The 12569-nt window shown below is 40.6% G+C and overlaps 1 protein-coding gene across 6 annotated transcripts in view; it reads left to right on the top strand.

Moving 5' to 3' along the window:
* Window positions 1-12569, top strand: part of ATP10B (ATPase phospholipid transporting 10B (putative)) — a 322916-nt gene that overhangs the window by 146634 nt on the left and 163713 nt on the right. For 4 of the 6 annotated variants that reach the window (XM_032403662.1, XM_032403663.1, XM_032403664.1 and 1 more), the window contains exons 3-4: window positions 2359-2653; window positions 3649-3843. The exons of 1 other annotated variant lie outside the window; for it this stretch is intronic. In XM_032403662.1, coding sequence (XP_032259553.1) covers window positions 2379-2653; window positions 3649-3843 — 470 coding nt within the window. In that variant the 5' untranslated portion in view covers window positions 2359-2378. One more of the 6 variants, XM_032403660.1, reaches the window with a different exon arrangement.

Below are 12569 nucleotides of genomic sequence, written 5' to 3'. Positions count from 1 at the left end.
TCATTTTTAAATTTTATGGCTTGTCCATTTATGTCCTTTATGCCAATTTTATCTCCCCCAGGCCAGGATCCAACCCAGGATCACACATTACATTGACTTATCATATCTTTTTAGTCCGTTTTAATCAGAAATTGTTCCTCTGCCTTTCTTTGACCTTTAACATTTAATACCTTTAACATAAGCTAGTTGTTTTGTAAAATTATCCCCAGCTTGAGGTTTCTCAATGTTTCCTTGTGACTACCACAGAAATGATGCCATGTCCTTGGTACATTATAACAGGAGGCACAGAATGTCAGGTTATACCATATTGGTGATTTTGCTTTAATCTCTTGGGTTAAGTGGTGCCTGCCATGCTTCTTTACTACAGTGATTCTTTTTTTTACCATTGTAATTAATAATTTTGGGGAAAGATACTTAGAAACTTTGGAAATACTCAGTTCTTCATCAGACTTAAGTCTACTTGTTTGGCATCCATTTTACATCTGCTTTATTTATTTATTTTTTTTTTTTTTTAAGATTTTATTTTATTTATTTGACAGAGAGAGAGAGAGACAGCTAGAGAGGGAACACAAGCAGAGGGAGTGGGAGAGGGAGAAGCAGGCTCCCGGCCGAGCAGAGAGCCCGATGCGGGGCTCGATCCCAGGACCCCGGGATCATGACCTGAGCCGAAGGCAGACGCTTAACGACTGAGCCACCCAAGCGCCCCTTCATCTGCTTTATTTTTAAGAAAGTTTATTTTACAGTGTGAATAAAGAAAAGCAAAGAATATGATACAAAAAATGGACTTTTTAAACCACCCCACCTAAAATACCTGCATCTCCCATATCAATCCAGTCTTCCTTTTTGAAGTCCTTATTACCTAAAATTGAAAGAAGTCTGATATGTATGGCGTTAGCCATGGCAAGATTTCTCATTTGCATTTTCAACTCTATTTATGAATTATCTTTTCATTTCCTTTTCTTTTACAATAATAAAAAAATTCATGAAAGGGACATTTTTTTATAACGAGAAAAAAGATATACAATATTATTTCTGGCTTACCATATGTCATAATATTGCTTTTGGTCACATTATGATGGGCATTATAATTGCATTTATTTTTTCCATGCTTGCTACAAGGGCTCACTTAAGACTCTGAAGAGCTCTTCTGGATTGAAAATCACTTGGATTGATTAAACTCATGAGGAGAATTATGATAAGGGTCAGATCATATGGGCATCAGGAAGATAAAATATTACCATTTAAACTAGAAATGGAACTTTTTCTCCTTTAAAGAATCATATTTTCAATGATAGGTGAGGTTGCTCATTGTAAGATTAATAATACCTGATGTTCACTCGTCCATTTATTCAAAAGAAAATCATCCTGTGAGCCTACTAAGTGAGAAGCACCATTATATATAACTTCTTACAAAAGATGTCTTTGAATAATATCCTTCAGGATATCCTCACTTTATTTAATAAATAAAATATTTTTTATTTATTATTTATTAACCTCTCTTCATACACGTAAGAATGGCCAGAGGGAAACTTGAAGGCTTGCTTATAGGTTCCATTAAAAGAGCTCAGGAACTGGAATATCCTAGATAAAGCAGTATTTGTCCCCCATCTAGGAGGATCGTCTGAAAAAGTGCTCAGTTTCAGAAATCACCAAATGGAGTTGGATAGGAAGGAAAGGGTCTCCCACCCTCACCCCCAGTCAACTACATTAAAAAAAAAAAAAAAAATGGTGTCCACGGAATGACATTCTGTACAACCCAGTCACCTCAAGCCAAAGTTTCCTAGGAAAGAAACTGTCTTCTCCGTCCCACCTATTACTCTCATTTGAGGTTCTGATCACAAACAACGTTCTCCAAAATATCAGTACCAGAAAATTTTAGAGCTAGAGAATACCTTTCCCTTTAAGATACGGTTCAGCATACTTTTATGTACTATGTAATTCATTGCTTACAAAAAGCTTGTGAAAAAAGTAGAATAAGACTAGTTTTCCTCATATTACAGTGAGGACACTGAAGACTGTGAAGGTGAAGGGACAGCTCAGTTTTAGGAACAAGCCACAGATAGCATTCTGACCTCTGGGGGTCATAGCCCACAGGGCCATACTTCTCCTGATAGGCCTAACAAGGTCATCAGCACCCTCCCCGTATCTTAAATGCTTTCATGGTACTTATCACAGTGCTAGTTGTATATTATTTTTATGATTATTTGCTTTATGTCTCTCACTCTTGAACATATGGTTTATAGGGATTGAACATATTTGAACACATTGTATCCCAGAATCTACCTTGGATGGATAGGTGGACAAGTGGGTGAGCCATATTTTCTTCTGACCATGGCAACTTCCTGTGTCTGTTTTCAGACCATAGCTTGCTGCCAGAAATGGCCTTCTCAGTGGACTCATCTTGGCACCGGTGGCAGTGGCGAGTCAGAGATGGCCTCTCCCAGTCTCCATCAGAAGCCACACCACTGTTGTCCCAAGACAAAAGGAGGCAAAGCTACAACCTGACACAGCAGCGGGTCGTGTTCCCCAACAACAGCATGTGCCACCAAGATTGGGCCGAGGTCTCCCGGAAATACTCCAGCAACAGAATCTGCACGACCAAATATACCTTCCTCACCTTCTTGCCTCAGAATCTCTTTGAGCAGTTTCATAGGTACACAACCACTTGGCCAAGTAATATGTGCTTTAACCAAGTATTTGCCAGTATTTCTGAAACAAAGATGCTGCCCTCTGGGCCACATAGCCTTTAATACCCAAATGCATAAACCTTGAAAAGACTTGTCATTCATTTGCTCATTCATTCATTCAATAGATATTAGATTCTACTCTGTGTTAGGCCATGCATTAGCTGCTAGAGATACATGAGGGGAAGAAATGAGATTGTCCTGACTGTATTTTCTAGTGAAAGAGACAGACATTAATTTTAAGAATTATATAAGTTGATATAAAATTAGAACTTAGATAGATACTTCCAAGGAGAGGTATATGGTGATCTTAGAGTGAATAAGAGGGAGATCTGGCCTAGTTAAGAAAGTCAGGAAAGTCTTCCAGGAGGAAGTGATAATTGAAGTATAACCTGAAAGAAGAGAATGCATTAACTGGGTAAAAACAGAAGTCAGGAAGGGAGCCAGGGGAATGTTCCTGCCAACAGACCTTCATGTGCAAAGGCATAGTGGCAAGAAGGAGCAAGATGCACTTGGAAAACTTAAAAATGTAAGCCATAATTTCAGGATAATACATGCAAGATCATCTTTTATTTATAAAGCAAAATATATCAATAGATATCATCCTAATTTTGTAGTTACTATTACAAGCTATCATTTATTGAGCAACTATTATGATTGAGAACCCTCTACTGTGTATGTAACAAATATTATCCTTTGTAATATTTATATGAGCTCTTTAAAGTAGTTAGTACTATCCCCATTTTATACAAGTTGAAACAAGCTCCAGAAGGTCACACAACTAGTGAACAATTTGCATTTGAATATGTCTGGGATTTGGCTTCCAAGCCCTTACTATAATTCCAGGTGACACTAAAAGAGAATGTCATTTTCGTTGGTAAGGGCCAACAATAGGGAAGAAATAGCGTGGAAAGTATATTTTCCTCTCCATGGTTTTCACTCACACTTTGCTTGCTCCTTCCAGATGGGCTAACCTCTATTTCCTGTTCCTGGTGATTCTGAACTGGATGCCCTCCATGGAAGTTTTCCACAGAGAAATCACCATGTTACCATTGGCCATTGTGCTGTTCATCATCATGGTCAAGGATGGCATGGAGGACTTCAAGAGACATCGTTTTGATAGAGAGATCAACTGCTCCAACATCTGGATATATGAAAGGTAAGAGAAATCATTCTTCTGTTTGCTTTCTTGCCAATAGGATATGCAAACTCATCAGCGTTTTCAAAGGATTGGTCTCCTTTTTTCACATTTTATTTTCTTAAGTTCACTTAATTCAGTGATTCTCCACCTGGGCAGTTTTTTCCAGCAGGGAACATTTGACAATGCCTGGAGACATTTTTGGCTGCCATATAGGGAAGGAATTTGCCAATGGCATGTAGTGGATAAAGGCAGAAAGATGATGCTAAACATCTTACAATATACAGGATAGCCCTCCACAACAAATAATGTCAGTAGTGCTGAGGTTTAGATACCTTAATTTAACATGTGTAAACGCTCAAATTATTAAATACAAGAATGTTCCATTATTAAGAGTAGGGTTGAAACCTCAAGAATTGATGTCTAGAATTGACTGGATCATCTTGGGAGACCAAGTTTAAGAGCAGCTCTTTGGAGAGTGACAGGCAGTGTCTCCCAAACAAGAAAATGTGTAACACTTCTAAAGCATCTGAGGCTTCTTGTTTTTAAAACTTAACCGGGTAGGTTTTAGGACCTAGAGTTGGCACACCTGTTCTTGGCTGCCTGAGTGGAAAAGGAAGATCCCCGTGGGTGACGTCGATATTCCAACAGGAGGAGTCTCAACAGGTAGAAGGAAGTGGCCTGGCAGGTGTACACCTGTTCTCTGCAAGCTTTTTCCTTGTCATTTCTCACCTGGTATTTGTAAACCAGCTTTTTATTTTTAATTTTCCTTTTGAAAGAAGAGAGAGAAATTTCCAGCAGAGAAGGCAAGTAAAAGATGTCAGGGACATGACTCACTGGCAGCTCAACAATGGAACTGATTAGGGAAAAAACTCTTTTACGGGGAACTCATGTGCCGTGCTATGAGAATTAAAGAGACGGATTGAGCAGAGATGAGAAAGGAAGGGAAGAAAAGGTGGAAAAGGAAAGAAGACAAGAAACGAGTGGTAGTCTCCAACCTGCCCTTTGAAGGACCGTCCTACAAAGAGAATCCCAACAGGCATTATTGTGGGAATCAAATTAAGACCAGCAAGTACACCGTGTTGTCCTTCATACCCAAGAACATCTTTGAACAGCTACACCGCTTTGCCAATCTCTATTTTCTGGGCATTGTGGTTCTGAATTTTGTCCCCGTGGTCAATGCTTTCCAGCCTGAGGTGAGCATGATACCTATCTGTATCATTCTGGCGGTCACCGCCATCAAGGATGCTTGGGAAGACCTCCGGAGGTACAAATCTGATAAAGTGATCAATAACCAAGAGTGTATCGTCTATAGCAGGTAAAGGAAACCCACTGGGGAATCTTGTGGGCCTATAGCTCTGATCTTTCTGTGACTGTTGCCACTACTGCTACTGTTTATAAAGGAGATGGATTAGGGAGACAGAATTACTTTATTTCAGTGAAGCTGTTTAATTCTCCACAGTCAGAATTATGATCTAAAACCAAAAACCAGATTTAAAAAAAAAAAAGCTTGAATCCGTTGTTTATTTTTTTAAAGGATTTACTTATTTATTATTTATTTATTTATTTGAGAGAGAGAGAGAGAGACTGCAAGCAGGGGGAGGGAGAGGGACAAGCAGATTCCGCACTGAGCGCGGAGCCCAAGGCAGGGCTGATCTCCCAACCCTGAGATGATGACCTGAGCCAAAAACAAGAGTCACGCACTTAACAGACTGAGCCACCCAGGCACCCCTTGAATCCACTGTTTATTAAAATTAAGAGGTCTTTATTATGTGGCATTTTCTTTGGTGTTTCAAATATGTTTAACATTTAAGAATTTTGCATAAATTCTCATCCACTGTTAGTCCAGTGTGACTATGAGCACACTGGAGCATATTTGGAGACCTCTGGACAGAAGAGGCATCACTGTTTTTCAGGAGAGCAGTAGAGCATTGAATTAGATGAACTGGAGACACACTGCCTGAATCAAATCACTCATTAACTACATGATGTTAGGCAGGTGACCCAACCTCTCTGAGCCTCGTTTTATCATCTACAAAACTGAAACCCTTCCTGGGGTGATCATGAGAATTGCATCATCGGGAAGTGTTTAACACTATGCCTGATATATAATAAATGTTCAGTACGCAAGCTGCAATTGCTTTATTTTTCAATGTAAAACTCATGTTAGCTCCATCATCAAGGCTTTCCTTAAGATTTCTCTTTGATGTTGTCCCAACAAAAGCAAAAACGGTGAACCACCTGTCTTGCCACATTATTTAAAGTAATTTTAGACATGCTGTTGTTTTACAAAGGTTCCATTGAGGTTGTTAGGGAAAGGACATTCTCTTGGTCAGCCATATCCATATCCTTCTCTAGTGAAAGAGAAAAAGATAAGAGTTATTGTAGGTCTTAACTTTATGACTGCACATGTAGCCAACAAAGAAGCAAGGGAGTCAAGTCTGGGCTTACAGAGCAACCGCCCTGACTGAGCGCTTTCTGGGCTAGCAATCCGAAGCCTTTGATGACTGAGTCCCTAGCAGGGGAAGGCTTGCCTTCTTGGCAGATAAGGAAAACGTCCATCTCTTTCAAGGAGCACCATCCCTCTGACTTTATCAACCCCAACCCCGCGGATGTTCTGCAGTCCCTCTCGTCACTCTTAGAATGAGAGGGGCTGGCTTCAAGGTGTGCACAGCAGCTATTTAGGGGCTTCCTTCAAAGGAGGGGTTCTCTTCCCCAGGGACATGGAGGGTGACCGACTTGGAGCTGGCTGATGGAAGGGTTTATAAGAGACCATTGAATACAAAGGACTCATCTGTCTCCAGGGTACCTCTACAAAAAACTCAATGCCCTCCCTCAGCATCAGATGTGCTTCTGGTCTCTTTGCTTGCAGGGCCACTGTTCCATGTCTAAAAAGTTAATCTGAAGCATGTGTGTGTGTGTGTGTGTGTGTGTTCAGCTAAATCTAATTGTCTTGATTGTTAGCACACTGAACACCTAGAGATGAGATTTAGTCATTCCTCACCTTTGAATAATAAAATTATAAAAAGAGGGAAAATAATTGTCGGGTTGCCTTTCTTTGAAGAGACTGTCAACCAATCCACCCCATCACTTTTTGTTTGCTACTTTTCTCCTTTGTTGTTTTTCTCAGAGAAGACACACAGTGGTGAGCCAGGAAACTGGTTCTTTAGGGAAGAATGAGTGTGGACCTCAATTAGCCTGATCCTATTCTCCCTGATCGGCCAGAAATCCCCTGCCCTAAGTATGGGCCTAGAATCATGGGCCTGTTCTTGGGGATAATCTCAGTGTTGATCAGACCCTAGACTGACCTGGGCTGCGAACTGACACAGGCCAGGCTGTTGTTCTCTTCTCAAAATAGCTTCCAGGGAACAGGGAAAAACCGAGGTGATAGCAATCCTAGCAAAAAAAGACCTTGGTCCACAGGTTCACTGGCAGCGAGGGACATAAGAGGTTTTATAGTAGCAGTATTTCCCAAAGTGTATTCAGTGGAATAATAGTGACAAAGAGATGGTCCCTGAAAAAAAGACATTCATGATCAAAAAATAATATATTGGCCCTTCTAACCCATGTTCCATGAGGGAACTGAGAAAAGAGACACAGTAAAGAAATCTGCCCATCCTTAACTCAGTGTTGTTCCAAACTTACTTAACCTTGGAGATTTTTTCTAACATATATTAACATCTCAGTTTGGTGAATTTTACCTTGTTCAATATAGCAAAATAATTGACTACAGGGCCAGGCAAGTAATTAAATGAATGAAACAGACTAATACAAGAAGAAAAGATACAAAAAGACTAATACAAAAAGAAAAGATACAAAAAGAAAAGCAATATTATCTGTGTACTAATAAATGGGAACTGATCTTCAACATCAGTGCTAGGATGAGCTAGGGAATGGTGAGCACTGTGGCAAACAGGGGGACCCATGTTCTCATATCAGGAAGCAGAGCTGGGCACCATGTGGAAATATAACCTAGTATTGCCAGATTGTCTGAATTTTATTAAAGGAACTTAGAAGTTAATATTTTTATATTAAAAAACCTGATATTTAAATGAAATAATCTAATATAATTTTTTCAAATACTTCATGCCTATTTTGTTTGGCCTGAAGTTCTTATTTTGCCTGTGAGCCCCTAATTTGCAAACTTCGCTTTAGTATCTAGCCCTAGGAATCTGGAGTCTCTGCAAAAGAATAATTAGATTCTTCTTTTGAGATTCATCTTCAGTGAGGGAACGTCTTAACCTCTTTGTGCAGCGATGGGGTATGACTTTGAAGTGCGACTGCAGGCCTGGTATTCAGTAGGTCTAAACTTGAGGCCCAGATCTGTGACTGACTACTAATAATAGCTTAGAAAAGTCATTTAAATCTCTGGATCTCAGTTTCTACCTTTGTAAGACTTGGGAGTCAGACTAGATCTTGTCCTGTAAAATGGGCTCTGAAAGAACAGAATCTACAACCAAATAAATTTGAGAAATAGGACATACTTGATGTTTCTCTTGAATCTAACAATGCACATCAACATAATAAAAGTCCTAGGAGGACCCTCCCTAAGTAACCTGTCCAATTTTGTTTAACTCAGTTTGTCTGCTGAAATACTCTCTGCTGTAAAGAGCAGAAACCAACTCAAATTTAAACAACAAACAGACTTGTTGGTTTAAGTCACTACAAATGTTCTGCAGTGGGCAGGTGATCAGGTATATAGTTCAGTCTGCATTCTAGATCTAGCACTTAGCTGTACTCTTCATTCAGTCTCCTCTGAATCATCTTGGTCCCAGGCAGACTTCCCTCATGGCAATGAAATGGCTGCAGCAGCTCCAGCCTTCATATCTACATGTGGTAACTCACAAAGGGAAAAAGAAAGGCACTTCTGGGAGCATTCTTGCAAGGTCAAGGAAGCTTACTTTCCAGACCCTTCTCACACCTCAGTGACCCCAATGGGTCACATGCCCATCCCTGAACCAATCTCTGTGAGCAGGAGATGGGATTATGCAAACTAAATTTAACTAAACCACAGTTTAGCATGAAGACAATTTCCCTGAAAGCATATGTGCTACCCAGACAAGATGTAAAACCCAATGTAAAAAAAAAAAAAAGGTAGTTTCTAAGAGGAGGGGGAACAGATATTGGAGAGGCCACCTCTATGTACTCAATACCATCATCTTAAAATATTTTTGAACCTAGACTTTTTGTAAATTGCTTTGCACATATTAACAGGAGCATATACTCTTGGGGACATTCTGTACTATATATCAGTAAGGTTCTTCCAACTCTGAAGTGGATTGATTCTATAAAAGACCCCAGAATAGGAAGCTAGGAAATTCTAGGTAAGTGTTAGTTATTACCTTAATTGATGGATGCTGAAGGACATTTCCTTTTGCCAAATATCGATGACACATGATAGGATGTCAGGCAAAGAATACAAGGTCCAAGAGGACAATTTGTTTTTTGAGAACAACATAAGAGCTTATATCTCAAGCACTAGCTCTATCCATTTTGTCTCAGATTCACACATTTGAGAAATGGTGCCTGTGTGTGTGTGTGTATACACATACACATGAGTGTAATTGAATACTAGGGCCCTTAGAATGTTGCTCAACCCAATCCCATGCATCATGCAGCCCAGACTTGTTTATACTGTGAGAGACTCCTTTTGCAAACAGCAGAAGCCTTGTTAACAGAATTACAATCCTATTAGAGCATTTTCTTTTAATATAGCAACTGTGCTTGTTGTCTAAAGGTGACCCATTAATCAGATTTATGGAATGACTTCAAGAAGAGATTAGCTTCAGAATTGTATTAGCTTGCTTTCTCCCAGGGCTCAGTTTAATGAATCTAGGAACCATACCCAGCAAGAGATTTCTATCCTTCCATTAGTAGGCTTAGTAAATTTTTATTTGTATTCAGAAAACATGCAATAAGGAAGCACGGGTGTGAACTGAGATCTATGATGGGGTTCATCCCCATATTATAATGAAACTAAAGCCCTCCAGTGTCTCAGCAGCAGCTGAGCACTCATTTGTTCCCAAATGTTCATTCGGGATCTAGTGACCCTGAGTATACCCCAGGGGCTCTCAGTCCAGTGATCACAAGGAACTTGTAAACAGCCACAGTGTCCCATGCCTATGTACAAAGGGCCACAGTCATTAAGGGGATGAGGGGATGCATCTGCCTGCAGAAAACATCAAGGCCCAGGGAAGGCTTCTCTGAAGAGGTGACATTTCAGGAGGCATCAGAATATGAGCAGCATTTAAACAGGCAGAGGAAACACATTTTAGCTCATAGCCTGTTCATGTGTCAACTAAAGGTTGAATGTGTGACTTCTGCTGGCATCAAAAGACTGGGATCAAGAAATGTCAGAAATTTAGAAGCATGGCTCAGATTAGAAATTTTAAAATTCTGGCTCTTTTACTAATACCTTCTTGGAAGCCAGGTAGCTGCTATAACAGATGCTACAGAGAGTAGCCAGTCTTCGGACAGCATGGCACTGAGGGCCTGATTTCCCAGCGGTGGCCGGCTCTCCTGGGAAGAAAGAAGCCTGGTGGGCAACCTGTTTTATTTGTATGTCAGTCGCCTGTCATGCAGAGCCCCCACTGGAAAGCCTGAGAATGCGGAAACCAGAAGTCCTGATCTGGGTCTGCCCCTAACATACAGTGTGATCCCAGTGAAGCCACTGAAGCAGTTGGGGCCCCATTTGCCTCATCTTTAAATAGTGATCATAATCTCTATGGTATATTTTGTGAAAAGACGCACAGTTGACATGCAAGGGGGCTTGAAAATAACAGAGCTATAGAAACAACTATACAGTGCGTGCCAAAGGAGGAGGAAAAATGAGTCTCAACAATGGCATTTAAAATGTGACCTCTTACTGGATGCTTGGCATCAAGGACTTTGGCCTCAGACCTAGGATTGTCCCAGAACTGCCACTTACTACAGCTGGGACTATATGTAGTGACTTGATCAGTTGAGCCTTCCTTTCAACCTCTGTAAAGTGGGAACAGTACTAGCACCTAATTCTTAGGGTCCTGTGGATGGAATGAGATCATCTTTATAAACTGTTTAACTCCCTGTCTGCACCATAAGTAGTACTAAGTAATTTTTTTCTTAATTTCCAGTGACTTCAACTCTAATTTTTTCACTGCCAGGCCCAGCCTGAGTCTTTAACTTTCATGCTACACTCCCCACACACGCAAGGCAGGAATCACTTATTTTAGTATTGAAAAACAAGGCTCTGCTCTCTCATTTGTATTCTCTGTGGCAGAATTTGAAACCTGAAATTAAGAAACCCCTCTGGAACCTAGCCCTCTTTCCCCCTCCTCCCTTTTCACAGCGTACCTGAGCACACCCACACCAACACTTATATTCAGGCAAAGGATCCAGATGGCCTCAATTAGCCCAGAGCCAAGGGCACTTTGTCCAACCCAACTTCTAACATAGAGCATGCATTAGAATATCTTATTTGTGTAGCTATTAATAAGGCAGCTGTTTGGGACCTATTTCACTATTATTTCCTCTAAATAACAGCTCTTTGGGAAACCCAAAGGAGATGAGATGGTTGATAAGACAGAATTCAGGCTTTGCCAGGGTTATTCTAACATCAAGACACATAAACACACCTTCACTCTAAAACTATCTCCCCAGGTTGCTGTGGGTACTAAATGAGAGAATGTATGTAAAATGCTTAGCATAGTGCCTGACATTCAGTAGCATTCAGAAAATGTTAGCTAAAATATTGCTGAAGAGAGTTGTCTAATCTTGATAGCCAGGAGTTACCAGGAGCTTGGCCCAAGGGGATTAAGGAAGAAATGCCATTGGCTGGCATTTGAAACCACATGAGAGAAGACAAACTCTTTAGCTAAAGAACTTGAACTCCAAGCTCTTGAACGTAACAAAATGGGCCTGAGGGAAGAATCTGAAAAATGCAGACAACAGAGAAACATCTAGTGTCATCTGAAGCATGACCATGAAAAGCACCCCTGGCAGGAGTTTACAGATCAGCAGCCCATTGCGTCCATCCCACACATCTTTGCTCTGCATTTGGCATCAGCAAACTAGGCTCGGCTCTGAAGCATCAATTTTACAAGCACCCACCCTATTCCCACTGCCTCCCCTGAGCTCACAGAAGGCCATAAACTATTTGGGCCAATTCAACTTGTTATTTCAGGATGGAATGCATTAGGTCTTCTCCAAAACTCAATGGATGGAAGAGTCATAAAACAAGAACCCAGGTGTCCCTGAAGCTCTGCCCTCATGTCAACAGGCATGATTTATATCTTGGCAGGTGAGGATTTATAGCTTCTGTTAAGGAGCTCACAATTCTAAAAGGTGAGGCTCCTATTTTCAACCCAGCTCCAGTTGTTTAGGTCACCAGCTTCTGAGGCTTCATCTGCTTCATACCTCACTCCCAAACAGAACCAAGAGACCACATCAAGCCATGAAGCTCCCATGGCTGTCACTTATATGTCCTGGTAGACACACCTATGTCACCTTACGCAAGTTAGATAACCTTTCTGGGCCTGCTTTCTCATCTGTGAAATGGAGATAATGGTAATAATAAAAGTTGTTTCATTATTAGGCAGCTAAATAGTAATGTAGCTTAAGTGCTGGACTGAAGATAGATAAGCATATTATGTTGTGTTGTGTTGTGTTGTATTGTATATTATCAGAAGTCTCCTCCAGTGAGTCCATAACCAAAAGAGATAGATTGGATGTTAAAATGGCTAAAGGTTAGGAAAAGCTTCCCTTCTGCT

This window comes from Phoca vitulina, unplaced genomic scaffold (genome assembly GCF_004348235.1).
Source record: "Phoca vitulina isolate PV1807 unplaced genomic scaffold, GSC_HSeal_1.0 scaffold6, whole genome shotgun sequence".
NCBI classification, from domain to species: domain Eukaryota; kingdom Metazoa; phylum Chordata; class Mammalia; order Carnivora; family Phocidae; genus Phoca; species Phoca vitulina.
This window is presented reverse-complemented; position numbering and strand designations above follow the sequence as displayed.